This window comes from Salmo salar, chromosome ssa09, assembly GCF_905237065.1.
Source record: "Salmo salar chromosome ssa09, Ssal_v3.1, whole genome shotgun sequence".
Classification (NCBI taxonomy): Eukaryota; Metazoa; Chordata; class Actinopteri; order Salmoniformes; family Salmonidae; genus Salmo; species Salmo salar.
Genome location: NC_059450.1, coordinates 60811770 through 60826475, shown reverse-complemented (window position 1 = coordinate 60826475; position 14706 = coordinate 60811770). Strand labels below are relative to the sequence as shown.

At 40.7% G+C, this 14706-nt stretch overlaps 1 protein-coding gene across 1 annotated transcript; it reads left to right on the top strand.

Moving 5' to 3' along the window:
- The first annotated feature begins 4169 nt into the window (after positions 1-4169).
- On the top strand, positions 4170-10077 carry LOC106611565 (transmembrane protein 144). The gene is made up of 12 exons (XM_014211914.2): positions 4170-4507; positions 4923-5090; positions 5175-5297; positions 5395-5494; positions 5661-5741; positions 5879-5957; positions 6400-6473; positions 6716-6834; positions 6985-7104; positions 7545-7642; positions 8757-8810; positions 9261-10077. The coding sequence occupies exons 1-12, from the start codon at positions 4402-4404 to the stop codon at positions 9342-9344; spliced, it is 1206 nt and encodes a 401-aa protein (XP_014067389.1). The 5' UTR covers positions 4170-4401; the 3' UTR covers positions 9345-10077.
- Positions 10078-14706: the final 4629 nt, after the last annotated feature.

The window sequence follows — 14706 nt, the reverse complement described above, 5'->3', positions numbered from 1 at the left end:
GTTATGACCTGACTCTTTGCCAGTATAATATAACAATTGTTTATTATCTTCCAATTTTTCATGTCAAGTGCCTATTATGCCTAATAGCCTACATAGTAATTATTCCAAAGGTTACCCAATGATTGCATTTTGACAAAGGCTAGAGGCCAATATGTTGTGATACGAATGCAGGACACTCAGTAAGTGGGAAATGGGCCTACAGTACCTACAAACGAAAACTTCCTGCTGACAGTGGGTACGCTCCGGTTCAGTCCCAGGATCATATCTAAATGGAAAGCGAAAACCTCGCTTGTGTCTACGGGACTTTTGATAACTCCACAACTTGCTTGACACAATTGATGGTCATTCACATCATTGTGTTTGTTAGAATGGATCAAGAACAAATTTGATGTGGTTTGAAACAGCAAGAAGGGGATAGATTCCTTATGGGACACCTCATGAATGAGAGTAACTATACCATCAGCAAGAAAGCGTATGGCAATAATGTCCTATTTGCTGAACCACGGTGGTGCCCTCTCACTGTATATTTGGATAGAATTGACGTGAGGTTCTGAATGCATCTTTACATTCAAGTTTACATCCCGTGTTGCATTACTTGTAGTGTTAATTTGTTTCCAAGATATTTCCAATTCCTTTAGTGCCCTTTTGTCTCTATTTCTCCCTTTCCAAAGTGGGATACTTCTGAACGTAGTTGGGTATCCTCAGAAAATAATAGCATGACCACAGAATGAGAGACTTTTCTATGTTTCCAGGATGTATACATTTCTCCATTAGAACGTATGATCCGACATGGTTATCTGTTTGTCTTTGCATTGAGCTCAAGTAAGGATACAGTGAGGGAAAAAAGTATTTGATCCCCTGCTGATTTTGTACGTTTGCCCACTAACAAAGAAATGATCAGTCTATAATTTTAATGGTAGGTTTATTTGAACCGTGAGAGACAGAATAACAACAAAAAAATCCAGAAAAATGCATGTCAAAAATGTTATCAAATAAATATTTGAGCCCTCTGCAAAACATGACTTAGTACTTGGTGGCAAAACCCTTGTTGGCAATCACAGAGGTAAGACGTTTCTTGTAGTTGGCCACCAGGTTTGCACACATCTCAGGAGGGATTTTGTCCCACTCCTCTTTGCAGATCTTCTCCAAGTCATTAAGGTTGAGGCTGACGTTTGCCAACTCGAACCTTCAGCTCCCTCCTCAGATTTTCTATGGGATTAAGGTCTGGAGACTGGCTAGGCCACTCCAGGACAATAATGTGCTTCTTCTTGAGCCACTCCTTTGTTGCCTTGGCCGTGTGTTTTGGGTCATTGTCATGCTGGAATACTCATCCACGACCCATTTTCAATGCCCTGGCTGAGGGAAGGAGGTTCTCACCCAAGATTTGACGGTAGATGGCCCCGTCCATCGTCCCTTTAATGCGGTGAAGTTGTCCTGTCCCCTTAGCAGAAAAATACCCCCAAAGCATAATGTTTCCACCTCCTTGTTTGACAGTGGGGATGGTATTCTTGGGGTCATAGGCAGCATTCCTCCTCCTCCAAACACGGTGAGTTGAGTTGATGCCAAAGAGCTCCATTTTGGTCTCATCTGACCACAACACTTTCACCCAGTTGTCCTCTGAATCATTCAGATGTTCATTGGCAAACTTCAGAAAGGCATGTATATGTGCTTTCTTGAGCAGGGGGGCCTTGCGGGTGCTGCAGGATTTCAGTCCTTCACGGCGTAGTGTATTACCAATTGTTTTCTTGGTGACTATGGTCCCAGCTGCCTTGAGATCATTGACAAATCCTCCCCTGTAGTTCTGGGCTGATTCCTCACCGTTCTCATGATCATTGCAACTCCACGAGGTGAGATCTTGCATGGAGCCCCAGGCCGAGGGAGATTGACAGTTCTTTTGTGTTTCTTCCATTTGCGAATAATCGCACCAACTGTTGTCACCTTCTCACCAAGCTGCTTGGCGATAGTCTTGTAGCTCATTCCAGCCTTGTGTAGGTCTACAATCTTGTCCCTGACATCCTTGGAGCGCTCTTTGGTCTTGGCCATGGTGGAGAGTTTGGAATCTGATTGATTGATTGCTTCTGTGGACAGGTGTCTTTTATACAGGTAACAAGCTGAGATTAGGAGCACTCTCTTTAAGAGTGTGCTCCTAATCTCATCTCATTACCTGTATAAAAGACACCTGGGAGCCAGAAATCTTTCTGATTGAGAGGGGGTCAAATATTTATTTCCCTCATTAAAATGGAAATAAATTTATAACATTTTTGACATGTGTTTTTCTGGATTTTTTTGTTGTTATTCTGTCTCTCACGGTTCAAAAAAACCTACCATTAAAATTATAGACTGATAATTTCTTTATCAGTGGGCAAACGTACGAAATCAGCAGGGGATCAAATACTTTTTTTCCCTCACTGTAAGGACAGTGTTGACGCATAGGCTAACTTCCAAAACTAATTTTCAACAGGAAAAAAGTGTGGTCCAAAATCAGAACGCAATATAGAGAGGCTGTGGTTATACCTTATGTCAGTGTGTCATCGCAAGAGAGGAAGGGGTGTCTTTGTTGCCATAGAGAATGAACAGGGACACCTGGCAAAACAGATGAATCAGATAAGATAACAGACTTATAACCGGGCATGCAAGAATTGATACATGTATACATTTGTGCATGTAATATACACTGCCATACATGTAGGCCCAAAGATACATAATTGTTTGTCACAATAATAGCCTAAACAAACATATTTTTATATTTAGCAGATGTTATTGCAGGTGTAGCGAAATGCTTGTTTCTAGCTCTAACAGTGCAGTAGTATCTAACAATTCACAACAATACACACACATCTAAAAGTAAAAGAATGGAATTAAGAAATATATAAATATTAGGACAAATAATGTCGGAGTGGCATTGACTAGCATACAGTAGAATACAGTATATACATATGAAATTAGAAAAATAGTATGTAGACATTGTTAAAGTGACCAGTGTTCTATTATTAAAGTGACCAGTGATTCCATGTCTATTTACATAGGGCAGCAGCCTCTAAGGTGCAGGGTTGAGTAACTGGGTGGTAGCCAGCTAGTGACAATGACTAAGTTCAGGGAAGGGTACTGGTTCGGAGGCCAGCTAGTGATGGCTATTGAACAGACAGCTTCCCTCCTATTCTGGAGTGAAGTGAGTTTCAGAAAAACTGAAAGTATGCATCTTAGAAATAGTTTTCACATACAAACTTTATATGCAAAACTAACATGGTCACTGTAGTAGAACGTTTATTTTGATTGCAGATATCCTGCATATTTTTAAAGTCCCATGTGAACAGGATTACTAGGGAAGTCGTTGTTCTTGCAAAGCATGTAAACGTTTGAAAAAAACAATTATATTAATCTGACTATCCAAAATAATCGTATTACTTTGTGCAAGTAACCGTGCTCATTGATTATTTGTAGTCACAGATGGTTTGTTTATGTTTATATTAGTGCTGGAAGCGTCACTACAGACACCCTGGTCCGAATCTAGGCTGTATCACAAACAGCCATAATTGGGAGTCCCATAGGGCTGCGCACAATTGGCCCAATTGTAGGCCGTCATTGTAAATAAGAATTTGTTCTTAACTGACTTGCCTAGTTAAATAAATGTTAAATGTTAAATAAAAATAAATAAATACAATTTTGGCTAGATTTTTAAAAATCAGTTAAGATCAAATTATTATTTAGATGGAGTAGGCCAACTAGTGTTGGGGACAACTGTAGCATTGTCGCTGAGACAAACCCTAACTCTTTTCCTGACCTTAACCTCATTCACCTAACCTGCTGTGTTAGTTCTTCTAACCTGACACGTTAATTATCCTAACCTGCCACGTTTATTATCCTAACCTATCACGTTAATTATCCTAACCTGCCACGTTAATTATCCTAACCTATCACGTTAATTATCCTAACCTGCCACGTTAATTATCCTAACCTGTCACGTTAATTATCCTAACCTGCCACGTTATTATCCTAACCTGTCACGTTAATTATCCTAACCTGCCACGTTAATTATCCTAACCTGCCACGTTATTTATCCTAACCTGCCACGTTAATTATCCTAACCTGCCACGTTAATTATCCTAACCTGCCACGTTCATTATCCTAACCTGCCACGTTCATTATCCTAACCTGCCACGTTACCTATCCTAGCCTGTCACGTTAATTATCCTAACCTGCAATGTAAACAAGCCATCTATACCGAAAGATCGTCAGTATCACCACTGGGGAACACACCCAAAGTTAAGCCCAGCAGCCTAATTGATTGCCTATCTTAATTAGTGTCAGCTGTTGCAGCATTATTCCTTGTTGTGGAACGGCAAGTATTGTCGTTAACACATGGCCGATCATCTGTGCAGGTTTTGAAACCGGTTATTGTTGATGGTGGCAGAAATGCTAGATGTAAACATGTTAAAACTTTTTCTCCTAATTGCTGTCATGATGTGGTCTCTGGGGAATTTCTCAGAAGCAGAGAAAGTTGAACAAGGTATGTAGCCTACTCACCATACACCTATGTGCTAGCAAACAGATGCTTGAGATGGTAAAAATAAACAATGCATGCTGCCTTGAAATGATCTTTATCTGCAGTGCATGTTGAAGAAACTGTAGGGCTGGTTGCTTGAACAATCTTCCAGACAATACTAGTTTAATCCTGTTTTATATTGCTGTATGTAGCTAAAGGTTCACATTAATTTCAAAATTGTATAATTATAATAGTAACATATGAAGTGATTTAAAAAATAAAAAAAACATTTTCAAAACCAGCCTACAATGGTGAAACCTAATTTATCTGAAGTAGTTTGTTTTCTCTAACTTGTCACTCAATATTTTTGTCAATGGGTATTATTGGAGTACTTGATGCTGATAATTGGTCCTTGACTAAATTCAGTAACATTCTTCAGATGTGCACGTTGATGAAAATGCTACAATGAACATTGAAGTAAGAAGATTACCTTTACTCGGTTCATTAAACATGACTGGAATGGCTTACGGCTTTGTTGCAAACAGTATTGCTGTGATCTTGTATGGCAGCAACTTTATCCCTGTCAAAAGGATAGAAACTGGTGATGGTAAGAGATCCATAAAATTCATAATGCATGTTTTTTAACTTCTCTCGTTTGACCATCTTGTAATATTTTAACATAAATCTTCAGGGATGTTTTTCCAGTGGGTGAACTGTGCATCCATATTGGTAGTTTCGATGATTGGTGACTTGATACTCGACTCTCCCAAATTCCATCCGTTGGCAATGCTGGGAGGAGCAGTCTGGGCCACAGGTATGATTCCAACTTTCAAGCTGTACTGTAACCTCCACACAAACATAAATTGGGCCTACAATCTGAACTACTGAAATGTTTTCATCAATGTTTACAGGCAGTTTAACAGTCGTCCCCATAGTGAAAGCCATTGGCCTTGGACTTGGAGTTTGTATTTGGGGATCCAGCAGTTTGCTGATGGGATGGATAAGTTCAAGGTAAGTTTTTATTTTTATTTTTTTATATATTTTTTTGTGCAGTAAGTCCTCATATTTTACATTTTGAAAGGGCAATTCATATTTAGTTTCAAAATACAATTGCCATTGGGAATATGTTCTTAGTCCAGCAATTGAGTGAGGTAATTTAAATCTTTTTTTTCAACAGGTTTGGATGGTTTGGTATTGAAGCACAGGATGTTGCCAGACCAGTATTGAACTACTGTGGTGCTGGTTTGTGCTTGTTGAGGTAATGAGTCATGAAAGCACCTAATCCAATACCTCAGAGTAATACTCTTGTCACTGGTCAATTTGTTAATAACTTTATATAGTCTTTGAAACTCCCATGACAATCGTATTGCATTTACAATTTATTTTTGTTTCCAGTGGACTCATCCTTTTCTTTGTGAAGACTAATGTTGGAGAACTTCCACATTCAGAATCCACCCCCTTACTGATTAACAGGGTAATTATGCTTGATGTTTGGAAGTCTAAACGCTTTTGCTCAATAGCCATGCAGTATCAATTCAGTTGAATTAAAAAAATAATCTGAGGGGCAATCATTTTGGATACATGTCAGACAGCAGCAACGATGACATGAAAGTGTACCATAACACGTACCACACAGCAACTTCACAGCAAGACAAGATATAACACCCAAGACATTACCACACATCAGCTAATGACTGGTTTGTCTAAAATGTATGTCATTCGTGACACTTATTGTAACGGCTCTCTAGAAAAATCCGTGGGGTGAAAAGTTGAATGATCAATTCTTCTGCCACCACAGGACAGACTTGTCACAACTGCAGAAATGTATTTTTTGAGTTTGTATTGAGATGACCATGGGAAACTGCTGTGCTGAGTTATTGTCTACACTACTGACTTGACTATTTTGTCTACTTAAGACTGTGAATTCTGGTGTCTATGGGCCTTCGGAGTCCTGGGTGGATGTCATGGGAGCAAAGAGAAAGCGCTGTGTGTGAGTACACCCCTTAATCACTCATGCTCTTTGCTTTCACAATTGAGTAGTTGGAGCTGGGCTGAAGTCAATTGATTTGGGTTCTAGTTACATGTTGGGACATGACTTACTCAACTGAACATTTATTTCCTTTTGACTTTTGGACATGGGGCTAACTCAACATGAGAAATTACAGCTCGTTTAGTTGTCTTGTAATTTTCAATGCAGTCATAGAAACTCTCTCACCACCCTTTTGACTTTAGAGGCTGCTTGTTGGCTGTTGTAGCAGGCCTGTTGTATGGGGCCTCCTTTGTTCCAATCCTCTACATAAAAAGCCATGCAGCGGTCCACGACAGCATCTGCTATGGAGCCAGTCTATACGGTGAGGTGCTAGGTGGAAGGATCCTAGAGGCTGTAGCCAATCACACATTAAACTCAGTAGTCTGTGTAATGCTGAAGAGGGTTTAGTCTAAACAACGTGCTAAGTTTACATATTCTCTATTGTCAACCTAATATGCCCCCCATTTCCTAGATCTCGACTATGTGTTTGCCATGTGCTGTGGCATCTACCTCACCAGCACGGTGTATTTCTCCATCTACTGTGCAGCCATGAGGAACAGACCCAGGGTGTTCTCCAGAGCCATCCTGCCAGGTGCTCACTCTCCACTCAAATTCTAATTATCTCCTCTTCCTGAACTGTGCCCTATATTTCTACCCCCCTTAAAGTATGGGCTTGATACAATCATGGGGGTGTCTATCCTCATCCATGAGGGCAGATTGAGTCCAGGGCTGGCTTAGAAGTGTTTCCCAACTCCAGTCCTTGACTACCCCCAACGGCACACATTTTTGTTGTAGCCCCAGACAAAAACTCCTAATTCAACTTGTCAACTAATCATCAAGCCCTTGACAAATTGAATCAGGAGTTTTTGTCCAGTGTCACAACAAATATGTACTATTGGGGGTACTTGAGGACCAGAGTTGAGAAACGCTTGGTTAAAGAATTGGGCCGGGATTGATAATGCCATGTAAAATATATTGTTTTGTAAAGCATGTTAAGTAGGGTGTCACTAAATCTCATTCTCCTATGTTCAGGCTTTTTGTCAGGTCTGATGTGGACGTTGGCCACTTATTGTTGGTTTCTGGCTAATAACTACCTTAGTGCCGTGGTCACCTTTCCCATCGTCTGTGCAGTAAGTACACCTCTGGGATGCCCCCTGACATACTTTTATGTGTGGACACCCCTTCAAATTAGTTGATTTGGCTGTTTCAGTGATACCAGTTGCTAACAGGTGTATAAAATTGAGCTCACAGCCATGCAATCTCCATAGACAAACATTGGCAGTAGACTGGCCTTAAAGGCTTTGACTTTCGTTGTGGCACCATCGTAGGATACCACCTTTGCAAAAAGTCAGTCAAATTTCAGCCCTGCTTGAGCTGCCCCGGTCAACTGTAAATGCTGTTATTGTGAAGTGGAAACATCTAGTAGCAGTAATAGCTCAGCCGGGAAGTGGTAGGCCACACAGAATGGGACCGCTGATGCATGTTGCGCGTGAAGTCTTTTCAGTTGCAACACACTACCGAGTTCCAAACTGCCTCTGGAAGCAATGTCGGCGCACTAATTGTTTGTCGGGGGTTTCAAGAAATGGGGTTTCCATGGCCGAGCAGCCAGACACAAGCCTAAGATCACCATGCGCAATGCCAAGTGTCGGCTAGAGTGGTGTAAAGCTTGCCGCCATTGGACTCTGGAGCAGTGGAAGCGCGTTCTCTGGAGTGATCAATCACGCTTCACCATCTGGCAGCCTGACACGTACGGGTCAGGGTTTGGCGAATGACAGGAAAAGCTGACTGAGCCAGGCCTAAATGCCCAACATATGGACTGACCTCACTAATGCTCATGTGGCTGAATGGAAGCAAGTCCCAATAGCAATGTTCCAACATCTAGTGAAAACCCTTCCCAGAAGAGGGGAGGGGTTTATAGCAGCAAAGAGGGGACCATCTCCATATTAATGCCCATGATTTTGGAGTGAGATGTTCGACGAGCAGGTATACATACTTAGGTCATGTAGTGTTATTGCTAGATGACTCATACTTCGTATAGCACATGTGCTTATGTCCTTGTATAGGTTTTGACATTGAGATTTGGTGATGTCTTCTTACAGAATATAGTTTGCGCCACTGTCAGTTTCTTGAAAATGTGCTACTGTTCCTGGTAATGCTAAATGTAGAGAACCTGACAATGGTGCTTTGTAAACATGAAGGTGTAAGTGATCCAATAATTCCAATTAACAGAATTCCTCTATCTAGGGTAATTGTCTAGTTGCAGCTCTGTGGGGAAGTCTGGTTTTCAAAGAAGTCAAAGTAAGTATCCCGGAGTGAGCAAATTTAGTGGATTTATTCGTCTACGAAACTTCCTCAGCTTCTGGGAACAAGGCACACTTGACAATTGCTGAAATTGAAGTATTAACCCATTTATGTAATTTTGTGGACAGATAAAATCAAGTTCCATGTTAATTTTCTAAATTACGTTTTTGCCCTAGAATTTCCAAATGTAAAACAAACCTTGCTGTGCAGATTTTGAAGTAGCTGGTCATGCCATCGCTTTTTGACACCAGCTGATTGAGTATCATTTAGTTCTGATTAGCTTGCCCAATGTTGGATATTTTACATCCTGTTGCTCTTATGCATGCCCCCTTTTTCAACACCATTCCACTCACATTATGCTTACCCTGTGCCAACCCAATTTGACACGGAGTTTCCAGTGTGACATGCCATCATTTGTTGTATTAACTAATGCTTGTCTTTTTTCAGGGCTTGGTAAACTGTTCAATCTTCATAGTAGCCTCCTGTGTTGTCCTGACTGGATCAATGTTGACGGCCTTCTCCAATGTGTAACAAAGAATCAATATAACCCCTAGGTGGCAGCGTTTATACAGGAATGGCCATCCTAAAGGAGTCCTGAGGTGTATTCAGTGAAGTGATGTGTTCTGAATGTTTCCGATGGAAAGGTAATGGACAGAGCTGATTCATGATCCCCTATTCTGTCTCAGACAGTCATCTGTTCTGGACAATACATTCCTATCTGAATGTTCTGTAATGTTACACCCTCCTGAACAAGGCCCTGGATGGTGAAGTATGTTTGTCTCTGATAGTCCTTCAGTTTTGTCTGTACATCTAATGGAGCACTTTATCACCTGGTTAATGAGGGTTCAGCTGTTGCTGGTACATATGTTGTCACGTATTCAATAGTTTGACGAATTCAAGGGCATTCCGAATGTTAAGAGGGAAGATGTATTAGTAATTTCAAATGGTCATACTCTACTGAAAATATTTATGGTGTGTTGTCTGTGGCATTTTGCTATGAATGTGAGTTAAAGATTTATATGACTATGTAAGATCTTAATGTTAATCTTTATTTGGGACATGTCTGAATAAAATGGCTTTCAATCACAAGTTTTTGAGCACTGAACTTTGAAGGGAACCTAGTGGGGAAAGCAGAAACCCTAAATGGTGTGCTATTCTACTGCATAAATTAAGAAACTGCTGCCTTTCAGTCTTTATGGTTTTCTGAAAATCAAATGGAGAATGTGTACCTCTCTTCCCAGATTACCTATACTGAACAAAAATACAGTACCTGTGGAAAGTACTCAGACTGCTTGACTTTTTCAACATTTTTGTTACGTTACAGCCTTACTCTAAAATGGGTTAAAATAAAATCCTCAGCAATCTACACACAACCCCATAATAAAAGTTTTTCCAATTTTAGGGAATGTGTTAACAGATACCTCATTTACATAAGTATTCAGACCCTTTGCTTTGAGACTTGAAATTGAGCTCAGGTGCATCCAGTTTCCATTGGTCATCCTCGATGTTTCTACAACTTGATTGGAGTCCACCTGGGGTAAATGTTATTGATTGGACATGATTTGGAAAGGCACATGTCTATATAAGGTCCCACAATTGACAGTGCATATCATAAATGATATCATTACGTGTACCACCCATGTCATTTACATTATTAAATGTCCATGTGGGCTCTATGTCGTAAGACCTCCCGCTCTCTCCAACAGAGAATTGGTGAACATAAATTCAATCAGGCGACACGACAGGGATTATCCAGTCGCAGTACATTTTAATGACCTAAAACATGACATTTCTACCTTTTTAGATTTTGTGGCATAGAGAAAGTCAAGATATCAGACAGGGGAGGTGATATTAATAATACTCTGAGCAAAAGAGAATGTTTTTGGATTTTCACCCTCCAGACATTATTTCCTAAAAGGACTTAATGTTGAAATGACTATGTAGGTTATGTTGTGAATTTGAACATGAATTATGTGCCTATTTAAGATAACTCTGTTTTTTTGTATGATGTACCCAATGATTAATGGAAACTTGCTTTGTCCTCATTGTGGTTTTATGGACGCGTTTAATGCGTCTTATTTACACACTTTTGTAGTGTTTGTAATGCATATTGTTATGTTTGGTAGCACTTTATTTTTCCTTTGCCTCCAACCCCTTTCCATGCATGGAATGGATGTGGGTGGGGCTAGGTCTACATAGAGGTGCTGTTTTTAGAAAATTCACAAAAGCTCTGACGAAGGCCGTGAGGCTGATACGTAAGCTTAATAAATATCAGTGATCCTATCGAGCAGTGTGCGGTTTCCTTTTTCCTTCATGCTGAACAACAAAAGAAAGGGAATATTGAATGATCCCCAATGATCCATCGCATCTCCAAAAAACATTTTCAACATCTGTAAAATGATAGTCTAGAAACTAAAACTTTGGCTGTCTTACTCTCAGGCTTCCATGTCTTCTCCCTGGACCTCCTCAAGGTCCACCTCTTGAACATCAGACTGAGGCCTCATCTTCACTGTCACTTTCCAACCTTGTTGAGGATGGCTCGTTGTCAGGCTCAAAAAGCCTCAAATTTACGCAGATGGCCATCAATTTTTCAACCCTTGTGTTGGTCAGCCTGTTGCATGCTTTGGTGCCTGTGTTCCCAAACAAGGACCAGTTGCGCTCTGAGGCAGCTGATGTTGGTGAGATTTGGAGAGTGATGGAGGCAACGGGAAAGAGCCTCAGATCCACAAAGTTCCTTCCACCAAGTGGCTGATGAGATATGTTGGCACGACTGCCATCCCAATGTCCTTGCTTGGAAGTGTACTTCGCCAGACTGCATAGAACTTTGCCCTCATCCAGGCCAAGGTGGCGAGACACGGTAGTGATGACACCATAGGCCTTATTGATCTCTGCACCAGACAGGATGCTCTTGCCAGCATATTTGGGGTCCAACATGTACGCTGCGGTGTGTATGGGCTTCAGGCAGAAGTCTTCACACTTTTTGATGTGTTTCAGAACTGCAGTTTCCTCTGCTTGGAGCAACAGGTAAGTGGGCAGGGCAGTACGGATTTCTTCTCTTACATCTGCAAGCAGAATCTGAACATCAGACAGAATGGCATTGTCTCCCTCAATCCGTGTAATGGCTACTGCTATAGGTTTCAGGAGTTTCAGGCTGTTTACCACTCTCTCCCAAAATACATAATCCAGGAAGATACTCTTGATGGGGCTGTTCGTATCGGCAGACAGTGATATGGCCATTTCTTGGAGAGACTCCTTCCACCCCAGGAGACTGACAAACATGATGACAACACCACCCCAATGGGTGTTGCTGGGAAACTTCAATGTGGTGCTCTTATTCTTCTCACTTTTCTTGGTGAGGTAGATTGCTGCTATAATTTCATGAACCTTCACATACCTAACCATTTCCTTGGCTCTCTTGTAGAGTGTATCCATTGTTTTCAGTGCCATGTCCTTAAGGAGCAGATTCAATGCATGAGCAACACAGCCAATGGGTGTGATGTGAGGGTAGGACTCCTCCACTTTAGACCAAGCAGCCTTCATGTTCGCAGCATAGGCTGTCACCAGTGCAAATCACTTCTGTGGTCCAAAGTCATTGATGACTGCCTTCAGCTCATCTGCAATGTTGAAACCGGTGTGTATGTTGTCCCTTGTGTCTGTGCTCTTGTAGAATACTGGTTGAGGGGTGGAGATGTAGTTAATTATTCCTTGCACATGGACATTCGACCACCCATAGGAGATGATTGCAATACAGTCTGCTTTCTCTATGATTTGCTTGACCTTCACTTGAACTCTGCATCCAGCAAATGAGTAGATAAAGCATGTCTGGTTGGAGGGGTGTATGCTGGGCAAAGAACATTCAGAAATCTCTTCCAATACATAGCCTGTGAGCATCAGAGGTGAACCAGTTGCATACACAGCTCGAGCAAGACATTCATCAGCATTTCTCTACGTTCCCCCATTGAGTAAAAAAAAAACGTCTGATTCCAGGAGGACCGTGAGCTGTTGCTATCGATAAGTTGTCTGATTCATAATTTTCACCTCAAATAGAAGTAGAGGGACTTTTGTCAAAGGTTGCTTGTTGTGAGTGCTGACGGAACTTTATGCACTTGGCCAGATGATTCTGCACCTTTGTTGCATTCTTCACACATGATTTGGCACAGTATTTGCAAATGTACACAGCTTTTCCTTCTACAGTAGCTGCAGTGAAATGTTAGCTGCAGTGAAATGTCTCCACACATCAGATAGTGTCCATGGCATTTTCTTGTAAAGTTTAGGGAAAAAAATGAGTAAATACAATTCCAATTCCATGTACAGATACATAGTTAAGCAGTTAAACAACTCCTTTGTAAGATAAATGTTTTATAATGAAACATGTATGGAAACAGGTGAATTAACACTCCTCAGTTAGCAGGCTCAAGCAAGCTAAAACCCACATGGTAGCAAAAACTAACTAGCAGACATTGTTTACTAGTTAACAAAAAATATTGTATGTCATATAAAATATATTCACCCCACCCAGTATTGTAATTAAAACTTATCAGAAAACATGTAGTCCTTGGCTCAGACAGTGTAGTAGTGAGTAGTGGGGCTCAATAGCATTTATTTTGTGTGCAAGATCTTGAGAAACAACTGTACATGTGATGGAAGAGTGCAACTCAGGAGAGTGAACCTGATTATTTCTCCCATGACGATATGTAATAGTTGTTAATGCTTAATGAAAGGTAAATTGTGCAATTTTCGCTCTTTGCTTCTGAATCCACACAATGGGCTTTTTATTAACATGTAAAATAATAGGAAATTAGTACTAATATGAGAACTTCAGTCATTTCTTTTTCGGGGATATGCATATGAATCGGGGAATAACTCACTTCAGAATCTGTGTTGCTATAGCAGCTATCTCGTCTAGACTACTTTTGAATTGGAGGACCACAGAGACAAACTATTGTTCCTCGGGTTCAATCCTAGGATTTAAGTCCCCTCCTTTTGTATTAATTATGTAAATAATTTAAGTAATGAGGCACTATAGTTTGAGAAGTACTTGCATGACCCTGCACTTTCAAAACCTCCCGGCTAATCATGATAGGTTGTGTATGTCAGGACAGCAGACATTGTTGATGCTTTACCTCCAGGACAAAGATGTTCATAGGTTTCCTAGATGGGACACCATAATTGTTCTACTGTTCTGTGTTGTCCTGAAAAGGGGTGGATGTTATTGTTGGTGTCCTAAAATAACCTGTGGCTATAGTGGAGTGGAAACAGAAGTGTCCAGATATACAATAGAATTAACACACATAGTGGCCATGTACTTAGTGGAGTCCAAACGGAAGTGTTAAAATGCAGAATTAATTAACCTATTTACAGATATTCTCACACCCTGCGTGTTGAGGGCTTTTGTTATTGACTATCATAAAAACAATGTGAAAGGGAAGGACACAATGTTGGCTCAAGTTCTTTGGGACATTCTAATTGCTCAGAATTTGCAGAAGGTGTCTGAACATATAGTCCCAACTCTGATTGTCTAACTTTATATCAGTTTCAAATTCATGTCTGTGATCTGTAATGCTGTAAATCAACAAATCCATAAGATGATTAAAACAGAGCTTGTTATAGCGTAGCATGCAATGACATCTCCCAATAACTGACTGGATGAAAACCAAACTTGATTGATTGTCACGCCCTGACCATAGAGATCCTTATTATTCTCTATGTTTGGTTAGGTCAGGGTGTGACTCGGGTGGGGAAGTCTATGTTTTCTGTTTCTTTGTTTTTGGGCCGAGTGTGGTTCCCAATCAGAGGCTGCTGTCTATCGTTGTCTCTGATTGGGAATCATACTTAGGCAGCCTGTTTTCCACCTGTGTTTGTGGGAGGTTATTTTCTGATTAGCGTCTGTGCC